The sequence below is a fragment of the Helicoverpa armigera genome, chromosome 31 (assembly GCF_030705265.1).
Source record: "Helicoverpa armigera isolate CAAS_96S chromosome 31, ASM3070526v1, whole genome shotgun sequence".
NCBI classification, from domain to species: domain Eukaryota; kingdom Metazoa; phylum Arthropoda; class Insecta; order Lepidoptera; family Noctuidae; genus Helicoverpa; species Helicoverpa armigera.
Genome location: NC_087150.1, coordinates 917,744 through 934,994, shown reverse-complemented (window position 1 = coordinate 934,994; position 17,251 = coordinate 917,744). Strand labels below are relative to the sequence as shown.

The 17,251-nt window shown below is 40.2% G+C and overlaps 2 protein-coding genes across 2 annotated transcripts; both read left to right on the top strand.

The window, feature by feature from the left end:
- The first annotated feature begins 1,358 nt into the window (after positions 1–1,358).
- Positions 1,359–6,983, top strand: LOC110378973 (pancreatic triacylglycerol lipase). The gene is made up of 8 exons (XM_064043360.1): positions 1,359–1,513; positions 2,288–2,459; positions 2,946–3,094; positions 3,527–3,628; positions 4,206–4,352; positions 5,358–5,550; positions 6,104–6,241; positions 6,873–6,983. Exons 1-8 carry the CDS (start codon positions 1,465–1,467, stop codon positions 6,928–6,930), a joined length of 1,008 nt encoding a protein of 335 aa, XP_063899430.1. The 5' UTR covers positions 1,359–1,464; the 3' UTR covers positions 6,931–6,983.
- A 1,524-nt stretch (positions 6,984–8,507) lies between these two features.
- Positions 8,508–16,329, top strand: LOC110378956 (pancreatic lipase-related protein 2). The gene is made up of 8 exons (XM_064043361.1): positions 8,508–8,664; positions 11,433–11,610; positions 12,299–12,447; positions 13,242–13,343; positions 14,102–14,248; positions 14,850–15,042; positions 15,535–15,672; positions 16,186–16,329. The coding sequence occupies exons 1-8, from the start codon at positions 8,622–8,624 to the stop codon at positions 16,241–16,243; spliced, it is 1,008 nt and encodes a 335-aa protein (XP_063899431.1). The 5' UTR covers positions 8,508–8,621; the 3' UTR covers positions 16,244–16,329.
- The last annotated feature ends 922 nt before the right edge of the window (positions 16,330–17,251 follow it).

Below are 17,251 nucleotides of genomic sequence, written 5' to 3'. Positions count from 1 at the left end.
GGTCGTGTGTAAATGAATTGGTAAAAAACTGTATTTTTTATTTCTTACTTTTCCTTGTTGGGTTAAGGTTAAGCACTCCCGTACACCGCAGAGTAAACAGTCGGCGGACAGTCAACTCGACGGTAATATATTTTTTTTAAGAAAATTTTGTGTCTAATCCATTCCCGTACTTATGAAGCGCCCGATCAAAACTATCCACAAAACCCTCCATATTCCTTCTTTAATTCGCTATGTACTTATGTGCCAAGGGGATAATTAAAATTCCAAAATATTACTAATTACATTATTACAACAGGTGTCCTTTATCACATACATATAGTTACTATACTAGAGGTATTATCACAAAATCTGATTAATATCGCCTTTATCGAAAATAATATCGACCACTGGAAAATCCTTACTTCCACACTAAAATTATAAATGCAAAAGATGCTGTCTGTCTTCTTTATCCTGCCCTGTTCCCAATTTTACTTGGGGTTGGAGCAATATGTCATTTTATTCAATTTTCCCCTGTCACTCGTCATACTGACACTCACTCCCTTCCTATTCAATCATCTTTCAGGCAATCCATCCATCTTCTCTTAGGTCCTCCTCTTCCTCTCCATCCATCTATATTCATACTTAGCACACTTTTTGTTGCATGCGTATCATCCTTCCTCATTACATGCTCATACCATGACAATCTTCTACTTCTCATCTTTTCTGTAATAGGCGCTACTTTACTTGTTACTTGTCACGACAAAACTACTGAACCTATTTCAATGACATTCGATACTTACACAGATACTCTAGAGTAAAACAGTAGCTATAGCCTCCTTCGTTAAATAGACTATCTATACTGAAATATATTTTTCAAAACGGTCCTGTGATTTCTGAGGTAAACGCCTTTCAGGATTGTGGTATTAATAAAATACCACAAAAAATCGCGGAACTCACATGAGGTATATTGTCGTCCCATCGCGCTATGAGAGTGAAGCAATTGTGAGTGCACCTGTGTCTGCGTAAATGCTCGTGCACTATAATATGTCCTGCGCAGCTGGCTGATCTCCTTATATGAGAACAGCCGCCGTGGCCGTCATATTTGCAGCCCAAGATTCTAGATAGATCTACATTTTTCTTCCGGGGTTGCGGGATTGTTCGCGCGAGTCACCGCAGCCCTGGTACATAAAAGGCCTACGACGGAACACGACGGTTTTTAGTCAGTAAGAGTCTGACACTCCCTCACCGCCGCTAACCCACTGCAGGAGGGGTCATTTGATAATTTTTGACGTCGTCAATAAAAGAAAAAAAGATAGATCTACATTATGCCTTTGTTAAGGTCAGTTAGACCACCTGACCATATATAATTAAGTGATAACAATATATATAAATACGTACTATCAATAAATCTGATAATAATATTATCTAGCAATAATAAATTAGCGAGTAATTAGCAAATTCTATTGATTTAGTCAATCGTGAGCCATGTTGAAGTATAGTGTAGCCTTATTCTGTGTGTTAGCGGCGGTTTCAGGTAATTTAAAACTTAAATAGAAAAATAATCAAGACTCACAGCCAGTTTCTTCATCAAAAGTAAAAGCCAAAGTAATATCATAAAGTACGGTGAAATTCGTTTTATCTATTAGTTTTGCTGTTACTTTAGCCTTGAAAAAACTAATTTAACCGTTACTTTTACTTTATGACATTAATTTGGCTTTTACCTTTGATGAAGAAACTGGCTGTTTAAGGTCGCATTTTATCTCACAATGTCAAATCAAGGTCATTTTGTTTCTGCTGGGGCTGCGGGTTGTTCGAAAGAGATACTGCGGCCCTGGTACATTAAAGGCCTATGACGGAACACGACGGTGTTTAGTCAGTAAGAGTCTGACACTCCCTCACCGCTGCTAACCCACAGCGAGAGGGGTCATTTGATGATTTTTGACGTCGTTAAAAAAAATCCAAACTAGCCTCCTCCTCTTATCTGGGAAATACTGTCCGAAACGGAGTATACAACAGTGAAAGAGTTTTTCAAATCGGTTCACATACCTATACATATTTAGGAAAGCGTTTTTTATTGAACCCATTTCATCATACACATGAAAGATCTTCTTGTATATAAAATATTAATTGCTGTTCGTTAGTCAGACTAATAGTCGAGAATGACTGGACCGATGTAGCTTAATTTGGTTTTATAATGTTTGTAGAGGTCCAGGGAAGGTTTAAACGACACACAGTTCGGGATCTGCTAGTTTACAATAAAGATAACAAACTATCGTAGTAACTTATTTCTTGTTCAATTCAATTTCAGCGCTCCCTCATGACCCGATCCTCAGAAAGCTCGACGATGGAGCTCGCTACCAATACGTGCAAGGTCCTGATGGCACTCCTCATCTAGTAGACTTGTGGATGAAGGCCAGCGACATGGCTGAGGCGGCCAGATATAACCCTGAGAGGCAGAATGTCTACCATCTGTTTACCAGGTAAGATTAGAAGTAAGGAAATTGGTGATTGCTAAAACCGTGTTCCTATACACGGGCTTTGTAAAAGTGGTGTGTCTCTTTCCGGTCTCCGGTTAGAATAAGACATTGCACCTGTGTCGTCAACATCATCATATTTTGCCCCAAAAAACTCCCAATTACTAAACCAATTAAAAAATATGTCACTTCTGTGAAGCTACACTATCTCGGAGTAAAATAGGCTATATTTTGCACACAACTTCCTCCAAGGCATAGGTAAAGCATATGAAACTGCCGGGGCTGCGGGATTGTTCGAAAGATTTACCGCGGCCGTGGTACATAAAAGGCCTACGACGGAACACGACGGTTTTTAGACAGTAAGAGTCTGACACTCCCTCACCGCTGCTAACCCACAGCAGGAGGGATCATTTGATGGTTTTTGACGCCGATAAAAAAAAGAAAAGAACCCGTATGAAACAGCCAGTAACTAATATTTTTTGTATTTTCTAGACAAAACCCAACAGTAAGTCAGCCAATGCTGATAGGTAATGAAGGACTACTAGGTCTGAACAACTACAATCCGGCTAGGCGGACTGTTGTGTTGCTGCACGGCTGGCTCGCTGATGTCACTTCGGATTTCAACACTGTGTTGGTACCAGGTAAGGTTGGCTTCGGGTTTTAGAGGGAGATAGGGATAGGTGGGGGTGGGTTAGTAGAAGATAGAAATACATAATTATGTACATAAGCTGATTGAGAGCAAACTGGCAAGAAAAATCCTAACTAATATTATAAATGCGAAAGTAAAGCTACAGTACCAATTTAAAAGAAATGTACAAATGAAAGTGGTCCAAGTCCACATGCTATTTTTACCCAGATATGGTAGTTCTCTCAAAATGTGCCTGCAGGCGAGATTTATCCAAGTAATACATTGTACCTCTATAATAACAAGTTGTTACGATATATTTGTTGCTTTTTTGACGTAATAAATAAAACTTTTTACATAAACATTCGTAATTTTTTACCGTTTCCCCTTAAAGACAGACGCCTATCACTATATTTACGTACATATAATCCTATCTTTATGTGTACAGCGTTCCTGTCAGCTGAGGACGTGAACGTGATCGTGGTAGACTGGAGCGCGGGCGCAGGCACCATCAACTATGCTGCTGCCGTCGCCAACACCGTGCCTTCTGGTGAGTCAGTCCTCAAAGTCAAAGGCATCATCATCATCCGCCGAGCTTTTTCCCAACTATGTTGGGGTCCGCTTCCAGTCTCACAACATGCAGCTGAGCACCAGTGTGCAAGGAGCGACTGCCTATCTGATCTATCCCAAAATACAACTGGGGCCAATTTATAATTCTTTGATACACAGTTTTGTAAGTGCATGTCCTGAAATACAAAAGCACAAGTTTACTGACAAGATTAGTTTTCCTAAAATAACTGTTTACTATGAATTCTCACGCTTAATTTTTAACCGACTTCCCAAAAAGGAGGAGGTTATTAAAGTAAACAGTTGTTTTGAGAAAAACTAATGTTAAGGTTGCCGATTTTGACTTTAGTCGCGAACTCCTATTTAGCTGCTTGTACAAACATAAATGACACGTTTTGCCAAACGCCTTTTTCCCAACGACAATAAATATTGATATTCAAATGACAGCCAGCAATTAGAAATGAAATGAATATGTTAGGAAATAAATAAATAGGTACCCTAGTATAATAATACTAACATTTATTACTAGATTTGTTTAACACCACAAATACCATTTCCAGGTGAAAGCGTAGCAAACTTCATCGAGTGGTTGAACTCCGTCACCGGCGCCAGTCCTGCTATGTACCACATCATAGGACACAGCCTCGGCGCTCACCAAGCTGGTATCATCGGCAGAAACGTGGGAGGGAACATCGCTTATATTACTGGTAAGTCACTGAAAAAATGTAAGAAAAAATGTAAGTCGTGGTGGCCTAGTGGGTAAAGAACTAACCTCTCGAGTATGGGGGTTTGGGTTCGATTCCAGGTCAGGCAAGTACCACTGCAACTTTTCTAAGTTTGTATGTACTTTCTAAGTAATCTTAGACACCAATGGCTGATAAAAAGGTGAATGAAAACATCTTGAGGAAACCCGGACTATACAGTCTGAAATCACCAACCCGCATTGAGCAAGCGTGGTGATTAATGCTCAATCCTTCTCCGTGTGAGAGGAGGCCTGTGCCCAGCAGTGGTACGATAAAAAGGCTGTAACAGTAACAGTAACTGAAAAAATGAGAGGTCAGCGTTTGTCGTGGTATGGGCATGTGATGAGACGGTGTGAACGCATGCTACAAAGAGTGTGCTAAGTATGAATGTGGAAGGATGGAGAGGCAGAGGTAGACCGAGGAAAAGATGGATTGATTGCCTGAAAGAGGACATGAAGCAGAAGGGAGTGGATGTAAGTATGACGTCTGACAGAGAGGAATGGAAGAAAAAGACATGTTGCGCCGACTTGAGAACAGGGCAGGAAGATGATGATGACTGGTAAGTCACCGGCGCCAGTCGCAAGTAACTTGCGAGTATTTTATTTCATGGAAAAGCGTTGACAGTTGGGTATGTAAATATGCACATTCGAGTTTTTATGAATACGTCATTCACGAGATACCTACCTTCCACCCTCCACTTACCCCAGGAATGATTCTCAGATTTTCTGGTTTCCTGTACCCGTGACGACTGCCAAACCCATCAATTCATCCTGCCTTCCGAAACACGGAGGAACTCGTCATGACAAAATCCCATTCACGGGCCTATTCTCTATAAACCCATGCGGCTGTCACTCAGGCCTAGTATCACCGATATCATTTTACTTTGAAATTTCGACGTGAAAACTGGCATGTCCAAAACGTGATAAAAAATTTGCTTGTTTTTCTAACCACCTAACCCTTATTTTTCAGCTCTCGAAGCAGCTCTCCCCGGCTGGATTACAAACGACAACACGTTCCGACCATCAGACGGGGTCTACACTGAAGTTATCCACACAAACGCCGGGGTCTTGGGCTACATGAGCACTTTGGGGGACGCCGACTTCTACCCTAATGGGGGAATTAACATGCCCGGGTGTAACTCTCAGGAGTGTGATCATGCTAGGTGAGTGCAAAAATATCTTATAATTGATCAACTTTTGGTAGCGGTCTCATAAAATCCATGGGCATTACTCTGTGTCATCATCTGCCGAGCCTTTTCCCAACTACGTATGTTGGGGTCGGCTACCAGTCTATCTGGATGCAGCTGAGTGTTGTGTGGGAATTGCTCCGTTTTTATCAGGATAAAAAGTAGCTTATAGCCTTTCTAGACAAATGGGCTGTCTAACACTGAAATATTGTTTTAAACTTGTAGTTACTGAGAAGCTCGTTCCACTAAGAAATTCTTCAGCCTTATAATATTACTGTGATTTGCGAGCAATTTCACCCGTATCTTGGTGGGTACAACTTAGCGAAACTGGATGAAAAATATCCATACATATATATTGGCTACATTACTGCCAAGTTTCGTGAAATCCATTAGGTAGTTATTTCTTAAGAGAGAAACAAACATCCATCCATACAAATTTTACGTTAATATCATTAGTAGAATGTTACGACCCTATTTTTTTGTTCTTTATCTCAAAGGAAACTAAACTCTTTTGTCTATACTATTCCAGATCATACTTCTACCTAGCAGAATCGCTAACATCGGCCGGATTCACCGGTCGTCGCTGTGCTTCGTTTGTCACCGCTATGACCGGCAACTGTTTCCTATGGGGGAATCTTAGAATGGGGGGATTAGTGCCGAAGACTGGGTGAGTTTCAATCTTTTTTTTCTTTAGTCACAGTGGCATATATAGTGTCTAAGATGACAAAGATTAGTATAATAATGTAGAGGGGACCTTACAACAGTCTTTCTAAGTTTGTATGTACTTTCTAAGTAAATCTTAGACACCATTGACTGTGTTTCGGATGGCACGTTAAACTGTAGGTCCCGGCTGTCATTGAACATCCTTGGCAGTCGTTACGGGTAGTCAAAAGCCAGTAAGTCTGACACCACCAGTCTAACCAAGAGGTATCAGGTTGCCCGGATAACTTGGTTGAGGAGGTGAGATAGGCAGTCGCTTCTTGTAAAGCACTGGTACTCAGCTGAATCCGGTGAGACTGGAAGCCGACCCCGACATGGTTGGGAAAAAGGCTCGGAGGATGAGGATGATAAGTTGTCTTTTCCCAACTATATTGGGGTCGGTTTCCAGTCCGACCGGATGCAGCTAAGTACCAGGGTTTTACAAGGAGCGACTGCCTATCTGATCTCCTCAACCCAGTTACCCGGGCTTACTTACTGGCTTCTGACTACCCGTAACGCCTGCCGAAGATGTTCAAATGACAGCAGGGACACACCAATTTATCGTGCCTTCAAATATTTTAATTATTTTCATTTTTCAGACAATCTGGAATCTTCTACTTGGAGACCAACGCGTCACCGCCATTTTCACGAGGCTAAGATAAAATGGACAAGAAAACTGAACAAATAAAATAAATGACTGATTTATCACACACACATTGTTTTATTTATATCTTGATTAATTAATAACCTTGTGGAGATTTGACGCGAATAAAACTGCCTTTTAATCGAGTATAGTTATCGGCACGAATCTTGAGCTCTGACCTTCACCTGCGCAGAAGTAATTTATTGGGACCCTTTTGTGGTATGAAGTGAGGCGCGGGGGCGGGCTAAAGCGGCGATTGGCCCGCAGCGTATCGCGTCATAGCTGTCACTCGGGATTGGTTCTTTGCTAATAAATCACTTCTACGCAGATGTAGGTCAGAGCTCAAGATTCGATCCGATAACTACAAGTAAGATCGATTTCACACTAAAAGATATCGGGCGTACACGTTCGTGTTCTTTATTTCGCAATAAAACAAATTTTCTTTCTTTCTCTCTGCTTACATTCCGCGAATCACTGAACCTGATACGCAATTACAGATGTCATCGTTTGTAGGTAGTTGTCAATTGTTTGATTTTGTTTACTATCGTTCGTATACGCGCGTCATCGCCCGAACAATCCGTTAAGTAATGCGAATGAAATCCGGTACCTAGTGTGAAAGCGAAATTAGTACAAACCTATGCATCTTCTTCCTCCTGCCCTGTTCCCAATTTTATCTGGGGTTGGCGCAATATGCCATTCTTTTCCATTTTCCCCTGTCACTCGTCATACTGACACTCGCTCCCTTCCTATTCATGTCATCTTTCAGGCAATATATCCATCTTTTCTTAGGTCTTCCTCTTCCTCTCCATCCATCTACATTCATACTTAGCACACACTCTGTTGCATGCGTATCATCCCTCCTCATTACACGCCCATACCATGACAATCTTCTACTTCTCATCTTTTCTGTAACTGGCGCTACTTTCAGACTTCCTCTAATGTAATCTAACTTACATATGCATGCATGGCTAAAAAAGTATGTTTTCTACGTGGGCAAAGCCACGGAAAAAGATTATTATTTGACAACTTTAGGACATATAGAATTAGTATTTAACGTACAAGAATAATCATAAAAATCCTTACTAAATACATATAACCTACATATTCATGATTGATTCTTCCTAATATTTATTACTAGCCGTTTTCCCGCCCGCGTCCCGTGTAAACTACTGCCCGTACCGGGATAAAATATAGCCTATGTTACTCGTGGATAATGTAGCTTTCGAATGGTGAAAGAATTTTTAAAAACTGTCCAGTAGTTTTTGAGCCTATTCATTACAACCAAACAAACAAACAAAGTTTTCCTCTTTATTAGTAGGTATAGATTACAAATGCGAAAGTAACTCCGTATGTCTGTCATGATTTGACACCTACAATACTTGAACCGTTAAAAAAAAAATTGGTACACAGGTCACAGGTGAAATCACGGTCAACACCTATTCAAATAATATTTGGAATAACTCCCACTAAAATACCCCACTTCCTATTGTGTTCACGAATTCAATGACTCTATTATTATATAATTAAAATATCAACAAACGGACTCCTAGGTGCGCGCGATTCATTTCGGTACAATCCTTCGTAAAACTATTATCTAATATTATATCTATATAATCTTATGATTATTTGAAATAATCTTTATTTTTACTTTATTTAAGGAATACTGCAGTTTTTAGAAAGTCATTTTTGAGTTGTTTTTTTGAAGATGAAGATCGTGCTATTAGTTTTTGGTCTTGCTGTAGTTGCAGGTGAGAGAATTTTGTATTATTTTATTATTTTTTTGTAGATTTGGCCCGTGGCACTGGAAATAAAAAAAGTCGTGGTGGCCTAGTGGCTAAAGAACCAACCTCTCAAGTGAGGGCCCTTGTTCGATTCCAGGTCAGGCAAGTACGCATGCGACTCTTCTAAGTTTCTAAGGATATCTTAGACACCAATGACTGTGTTTCGGATGGCACGTTAAACTGAAGGTGCCGGCTGTCATTAAACATTCTTGGCAGTCGTTACGGGTAGTCAGAAGACAGTAAGTTTGACACCAGTCTAACCAAGGGGTATCGGGTTGCCCGGGTAACTGGGTTGAGGAGCTGGTCAGGCAGGGCAGTCGCTTCTTGTAAAACACTGGTACTCAGCTGAATCCGGTTAGACTGGAAGCCGACCCCAACATAGTCGGGAAAAGGCTCGGAGGATGCTGTAGGTTTGGCACGTTGCACTGGATATATTATTTTTACTAGGGTCTGAATGCCTATATTCTGTTTAAAGATCTATCTAGGCGGTTGGTTGACGCTTCTCGTGACCAAAAGGCTGGCTATTGCCTCGGACAAAGGATTAGCATGGCGATCTAACGAGGTAATGCTGCCAGCCTCTTGGGCACGTTACGGGACGAATTTTTGACTTTAGTTTTAGGTTTTTTAACTTGATTACACATAAATAAACTGTAAATTATTTTAAAGTGAACTAAATCTATATTTATATTTAGATAAAAGAGGAACTTAAACTTTTAATAGGATAGTTTTTAGGGTTCCGTACCCAGAAGGTAAAATGGGACCCTATTGTTTTCGCTCCTCTGTCCGTCCGTCCGTCCGTCTGTCCGTCTGTCTCATGAACCGTGGTAGTTAGAGAGCTGAAATTTTCACAGATGATGTATTTTTGTTGCCGTTATAGTTTAGTTAGTTAGGGTCCCGTTTTACCCTTTGGGTACGGAACCCTAAAAATGCAACATTCCACAGTGCGACAGTGGCCCAGTAACATTTTTGCTTAGTAGCTAATATTAATCAACTAAAAAAATAAATGAATTAACTTATCTTATATTTTGACAATGCACTAGTTTATCATATCACCTCACCAGCCGAGTTGATCCGGATAATCCCGAAAAGCCAAGATTTAGGATTTTAGATTATTTCATTGCGTCAATGGTAATATCTTTAATTCAGAATTATAGGCTTATCGCCTGTGTTGTGGCTTAAAGGTTCAAACATAAGAAATCATACGACGTTGGACTATTTAAGACGAAACTGAAGTTTTTAGGGTTCTGTACCCAAAGGGTAAAACGGGACCTTATTTTTTTCGCTCCTCTGTCCGTCCGTCTGTCACCAGGCTGCATCTCATGAACCGTGATAGTTAGTTTAAATTTTCACACATGATGTATTTCTGTTGCCGCTATAACAACAAATACTGAAAACTACAAAAAAAAATATTTTGGGGAGCTCCCATAAACAAACGTGATTTTTTTTTGCTAATTTTTGCTCGATGTCCATAAATGTATATAGAATCCCACCCAAAACAAAAATGTGAAAGACTGCCAAGTTCGATAATATGGGAATGCTTCGCCTATAAAAGAAGTGAGATCTGAATAAGTACCAAGTTCCATACACATACCTCAGTTAAAAATAGTTACTTTTTAATGATGTTACTTGGCAAGTTCTCATACACCTTGTTATAAACCTACTAAACGCAATGAATCAAGTATTTAATTTTCTATTAAAACTTGCCAAGTAATCATCATTAAAAAGTAACTATTTTTAACTGAGGTATGTGTATGGAACTTGGTACTTATTCAGATCTCACTTCTTTTATAGGCGAAGCATTCCCATATTATCGAACTTGGCAGTCTTTCACATTTTTGTTTTGGGTGGGATTTCATTTATTTTTGTAAGGCTGTTTATTTATTTTTTTCTTATGATTAAGTTAGTTAAGTAAATGTCTCATTTATACTATCTTTCAGATTTTTAAATATGCACTATGCTTCTTACAAAGAAATGAACTAGATTAACTAAATGGACTAGATTTACCAACTGACTGACATGACATGTTATCATATATTATGTTCGTGGATCAAAGTTACACATTCGTTATTTTCGAAAGTGACTCACACTTGGCCGTTTTCAGATTTTTACTTTGACTAAATACAAACCTTTGTATCGAATTTCAGATCGGTACGACCATTCGAAGATATATTATATAAATATAGATAAATTTAGTTCGTTTTAGTTCCTTAGGGGTATAAATTTACACTGGGTATTTTACACCTTCATTATTTTGAAACCGACTCACACTTGGCCATTTTCAGATTTTTCCCTTTACCTTGACATAAAAACCTACCTCTATGCCAAATTTCAAGTCAATACGACCATTGGAAGTGGTCTAGGTTTTTGATGAGTGAGTGAGTCAGTCAGTGAGTGTATAGTAAAAATAGCGATAGCGATTTTCTGATGTCAATATCTCAAGACCTACAATAGGTATATTAATGAAATTTTTTATTTTAGATAAGTGAGGGGGTCTCAACAGATACCAGAAATTTTATATGCGTAAATAAAATAGATTTTGAGTTATAGGGGGGTCGAATTTGGCCCGAAATGGTTCGTGTAATATAACCCACGGCCAGTGTGTCGCTTTTTTTGCTCGAACTTGGCGGACACACTGCCGTGTGTCTAGATATTAGTTTGGATGGTACGGAACCCTACGTGCGCGAGTCTGACTCGCACTTGGCCGGTTTTTTTCCTTATCTTCCTTTTATTTCCAGGTGTGCCCTGCAAAAACAAGAACCTAGAACCCAAGTTAGACGATGGGATCCGTTACCAGTACGTCCAAGGTGGTGACGGCAAGCTTCACCTGGTAGACCTGTGGAACTTGAAGGATGATATCAGCCCCGCAGTCAGATACAACCCCGATGCCGTCAACACTTACCATCTGTTCACTAGGTGAGGTTAAAGAGAAAGATATTTCAGGTGGTAACATAGTTATCGGCACGAATCTTGAACTCTGACCTACATCTGCGCAGAAGTGATTTATTAGCAAAGAATCAATCCCGAGTGACGGCTATGACGCGATGCACTGCGGGCCAATCACCGCTTTAGCCCGCCCCCGCGCCTCACTTCATACCACAAAAGGGACCCAATAAATTACTTCTGCGCAGGTGAAGGTCAGAGCTCACGATTCGTGCCGATAACTATACAAAAGTCGTGGTGGCCTAGTGGGTAGAGGACCAACCTCTCAAGTACGAAGGCGTGAGATCGATTCCAGGAGAGGTTGGTCCTCTTAAGTATAACGCGTGGGTTCCAGGTCAGGCATGTATTCTAAGTTTGTAACTGTTTTCTAAGTACATGGTAGAAGTCTGAATAAATCGTATGTTTATAATAAATTCTTATATTTACCAACTCATGTCGGTAAATCTTAGGTTTTATTGGAAAAACTAAGGATTTACCATAGTTCGGGAATTTACAGTAACATATATATCTAAAACATTTCAATAACCGATCCATCTGTTGTTTTCCAATTAATCTCTGAATTAAGTTAATTATATTATGTTAATTAATCTCTGGATCATCGGATCGGATCGGTTATTGTACTCCGCATATTCCTTACTAAGCTCATTTCCTTCTTCCCCAGAGACAACCCTTCAATCAGCCAGCCTCTTCTTCTGAACAACGACGGCTGGCTAACCAGCACCAACTACAACTCTTCTAGAAGAACCATACTCCTCATACACGGCTGGCTGGACACTGTTACTGCTGACTTCAATACTGTTTTAGTGCCTGGTAAGTTATAAGAAAAGAAGAAATAAAGTTTCTAAAACAAACAAAGTAATTTCGGCCCGACGACTCGGCAAATCGAACCCGACACTGCTTTAAGAAAATTTAAGAAAGTTAGTGATCCCGTGCATCGGAGAGCATGTAATGTTGGTTCTACTTGTGATCATATCATACCATATCGTTTATTGCATTCCACAATGTTTTAATTTAATAATGGTTCTCATTTAAGGAGATCAGCCAGCTGCGCAGGACATATTATAGTGCACGAGCATAATGCGCAGATACAGGTGCACTCACTATTCCTTCACTCTCATAGTGCGATGGGACGGCAATACGACACGACCGGAAAGAGATCAGGCGCAGGACCGACAATCACGTGCTCTCCGATGCACGTGTGAATCAATCGCCAACTTCCAGACTACGGGCTGCTTTGTGAAAGTTTAAGAAAACCCACAAAGCGATTTCGGCCCGACCCGGGAATCGAACCCGATACCTCGAGCACAGACCAACGAGGCAGTCACAATGTACATTAGGTGGTAAATATAAGATGATAGTCACAATTATGAACCCTGATGGGCACAGCAAAGTAGTCTCTCCAATCGTGTCACGTTGTTATCCCATCGCGCTATGAGAGTGAAGGAATAGTGAGTGCACCTGTGTCCAAGCAAATGTGTGTGCACTATAATATGTCCTGAGCAGCTGGCTGATCTCCTTATATGAGAACAGTTGCCGGGGTCGACCATCAGCCACATTATAGTGTTTTAAGGTAAAAGCTGATTGACTATATTTTCTTTGACCAGCATTCCTGGAGAAAGAAGACTTGAATGTGATCGTGGTGGACTGGAGTCATGGAGCAGGCACCATCAACTACCCCATAGCTGTCATCAACACGCCTGTCTCTGGTAAGATTTCAAAAACAGTCTTTAAAATGTAATAAATCTTAGATAAAGCGTGGATGCCATGAATCTGTCTATGATGGTAATAATTATAGGATGATGTGCACCGAAGAATAGCTGTTGAAATGACCCAATAGTTTTTTATTTGTTTGTGTAATTGCTAGCTTAAAAAAAAATGATTTCTTCAAAGGTTTCAGTCGCATCTAGTAATTACCAAGTACCTTCCTGGTGCACCTGTATAAAAAGTAGTCCATAGCTTTCCTTGATAAATGGGCTACCTAAATCTGAAAAATTTTTGAAATAAGGCCAGTTCCTGAGATTGAGCTTGTTTACTTAAACGCGGTTCGAAAAGTAGTTCCCTCGAACCGGGAGTGGAAGCGCTCATATCGAGATATGAGTATCATATCTTATTTCCATTCACCAAGAAGTTTATTTTTGTTAACTAGCCTATCTATACTGACCCGCTGCTGAACAAAAGTCCCATAATTAACATCTTTCCCTGTCGGGGAGCGTACCTGCATATATCTATACTAATATTATAAAGCTGAAGAGTTTGTTTGTTTGTTTGTTTGAACGCGCTAATCTCAGGAACTACTGGTCCGATTTGAACAATTCTTTCGGTGTTAGATAGCCCATTTATCGAGGAAGGTTACTTTTTCTCCGGGTTCGTGCAGAGGTTCCCACGGGATGCGGGTGAAACCGCTGCCAAAAGCTAGTTCTTTAATATACAGTATTTAAATTCAATAATACTTTCAAATCTTTAGGAGAAGCAGTAGCCAGGTTCGTGACCTGGTTGAACAAAGCCAGCGGCTCCGATCTGAAGAACTACCACATCGTGGGACATGGGCTCGGCGCTCACCAGGCTGGTATTGTGGGGAGAAGACTCGGAGGTGGCGTTGCGTATATCACTGGTGAGAAGACAGTTTTTATTAGGGTTCCGTACCCAAAGGGTAAAACCGACCCTATTGTTTTCGCTCCTCTGTCCGTCGGTCTGTCCGTCTGTCACGAAGCTGTTTCTCATGAACCGTGATAGTTAGAGAGTTGAAATTTTCACAGATGATGTATTTTTGTTGCCGCTATAGCAACAAATACTAGAATTAAATAAATATTTTTGGGGGCTTCCATACAACAAACGAGATTTTTTGTCCGTTTTATAAATCGGTACGGAACCCTTGACCGGTTTTTTTTGCTTTCAATGCTTACTGACAAAAATAACGGGGCCCGTTTTACGCTTGGCGTATAAAGTAAAACGACGCCCTGTTATAATAAGGACTTTGCTATCATGGTTTGTCACCAAGCTGCGTACCTATCTCATTAACTATATATGATAATTGATAGGTATGTAAGAAAATCTTGGAATCTTAATTTGACCCACTCCCCGGTCTTCGATTAGGATGAAATTTTGCACACGCTCTGAGTTCTGATGACAATACATGACTAGCTAAGAAGGGAAGCGTTTTTTTCTGCTTTTTAAACTAAATTTGTATTATTAATCTGTCTTTTTCTTCCCAGCTCTAGACGCGGCTTTCGCCGGCTGGTTAACCCACGACGACAGATTCAAGGCGACAGACGCGGTGTATACGGAAGTTATTCACACGAATGCTGGTCTACTGGGCTTCCTAGCGCCGCTGGGGGACGTGGACTTCTACCCCAACGGAGGCGTCGACATGCCGGGCTGTATCAGCCAGGAGTGCGATCATAATAGGTAGGTACGGTAGACTGCACATCAGTGGTAACTGTCATGCACCTTAACTCAATAGTAATAAGTACGATTTTCCTATAAAACTGTTACCACTGACCTGAAGTTGACTGTACTAGCTTCCGCAAGTGTTTTCATTCACGTCCTTGAGAATTACTCCGCGTATCCGGATAAAAAGTAGTACCTAAAACTAACCTTTTAAAAGCGAACTAATACTAAGTTTTTTAAATCGAACCACTAGATCCTGTGATCAGCACAGTCAAGAAAACCAACTCTTCATAATAATATCAATTAAATTAAAACTTATGTGTGTCAAGTTTCAATAACAATTGAATGAATGTTTAATGGCCCAAGAATACATGGAGACCAGAACTTAAGAATCTGAAGTTGCCTCTGCACAAGGGTGGTTTTGCCGGTCAAACCCTTCAAAATTTTCCCATACATATTGAAATGGGATAAACTATAATTAATTTTGTCTGTATTGTTCTTTATTTCCAGATCATTCTTCTACATGGCGGAATCAGTCAGGACAGGCGGGTTCGCGGGCACCAGGTGTTCCACCTTCGTGTCAGCTATGGCGGGACAATGCTTCCTATGGGGCAGCCTCAATATGGGCGGAGTTACTCCTAAGACTGGGTGAGTCTACCTCTTCATCATCACCCGAGCCATTTCCCAACTATGTTGGGGTCGGCTTCCAGTCTAGCAGATGCAACTGAGTAAGTGCTTTACAAGGAGCGACTGCCCTATCTGACCTCCCAGATATCCGGGCAACAAACTACTCCTTGGCAAGACTGGTTGTCAGATTACTGGCTTCTGATTAAGCGTAGCGACTGCCAAGGATGTTCCATGACAGACAGTAATTCCTCTGAGTTTTAACTGTTAAATATAGCTTTAAGTTCTCGAACTTGTAAATAAATAAAGAATAAGCATTCATGCTATGACGAATTCCATCAAAATTGGTTGCGTGCATATTACCTACTCACACACAAATAAAGTTAGTTACGCTATCTCGCGAGTTCACAGCTAGCATGTGTTCGCGCGGCGGTTGCAGTGTCGCGGACATGTTAGTAATGTTCGCGCGCAATGTGTTACTGTTTGCTAGAGTGAGTACCTACACTAAAATTTATTTAATTCTATGTTATTTTGCAGGCAAACTGGAATATACTATCTCCGGACAAACGCCTTCCCGCCATTCTCAAGAGGTTGAAAAAATTTAGAAAATATTTTTTTTATGTTTTATTTTTAATTATTTTTTTTTTCTTATTATTTGAATAAAATGTGTTTTATTTATAACTTTTTCTTTCGGTTTCACCCGCGTCCGTTGATGATATATATGATATGACGTTGATTCACATGATTATCTATCTCTCTGAACTGATTAAAGGATGGCATCCTAGCTTCTGCTTACACGGAACTACTTCCAGCAGCTGGATAAAAAGAAGCATGTCCTTTCTTACGATTGGCATATTATATACTATCCAGTTACAAAATTCTGTACTATTCTCATTTATAATATACTGTTTCAGCCTTTTTATCGTCCCACTGCTGGGCTGCAGCCTCCTCTCACACGGAGGATTGAGCGTTAATCACCACGATTGCCCAATACGGGTTGATGATTTCAGACTTTAAGGTTTCCTTAAGATGTTTTCCTTCACCTTTTTATCAGTCCAAGATAAACTTAGAAGGTAAATACAAACTTACAAAAGTTGCATTGGTACTTGCCTGAACTAGAATTGAACCCACTCCCTCATATTCGAGAGGTTAGATCTTTACCCACTAGGCCACCACGACTTTTTATAATATTAGTCGCGATTTTGAAATGGTCGATGCAGTTATGTATATTTAAACAGCTTTCATTTGTTTTATGAAATACCTAGGCAAATTCTTATTTAAATTATAATACCGTTTTAATATAAAATAATGCAAAAATGTCAATAACCCCGCGGTTATTCACACAATGCACTAAAAAAACAGTAATTTTTCGACAGTACCTACACATTTTTTTTCACGTTTTTATTAGGTCGACCTATGTATATGTAACTATGTAACGGAATCTAAGGTAACTAATATAACCATCTTCCAAGGATCGTAGCGTCATGAACATTGTCAGCTGTATGTAGTTCTGATGACAATACAATAATATGGTACTGTCGAACTGATCTGATGATGGAGCCGGGAGATATGAACTGGAACTTCATGATGGAACATCGTATCA

Coding starts and splice junctions, on each gene's coding strand:
- LOC110378973 (XM_064043360.1), top strand. CDS start 1,465: ATGTTGAAGTATAGTGTAGCCTTATTCTGTGTGTTAGCGGCGGTTTCA. Junction 3,629..4,205: donor CGCCAACACCGTGCCTTCTG/GTGAGTCAGTCC, acceptor TACCATTTCCAG/GTGAAAGCGTAGCAAACTTC. Junction 5,551..6,103: donor CAGGAGTGTGATCATGCTAG/GTGAGTGCAAAA, acceptor ATACTATTCCAG/ATCATACTTCTACCTAGCAG.
- LOC110378956 (XM_064043361.1), top strand. CDS start 8,622: ATGAAGATCGTGCTATTAGTTTTTGGTCTTGCTGTAGTTGCAG. Junction 14,249..14,849: donor TGGCGTTGCGTATATCACTG/GTGAGAAGACAG, acceptor TTTTCTTCCCAG/CTCTAGACGCGGCTTTCGCC. Junction 15,043..15,534: donor CAGGAGTGCGATCATAATAG/GTAGGTACGGTA, acceptor CTTTATTTCCAG/ATCATTCTTCTACATGGCGG.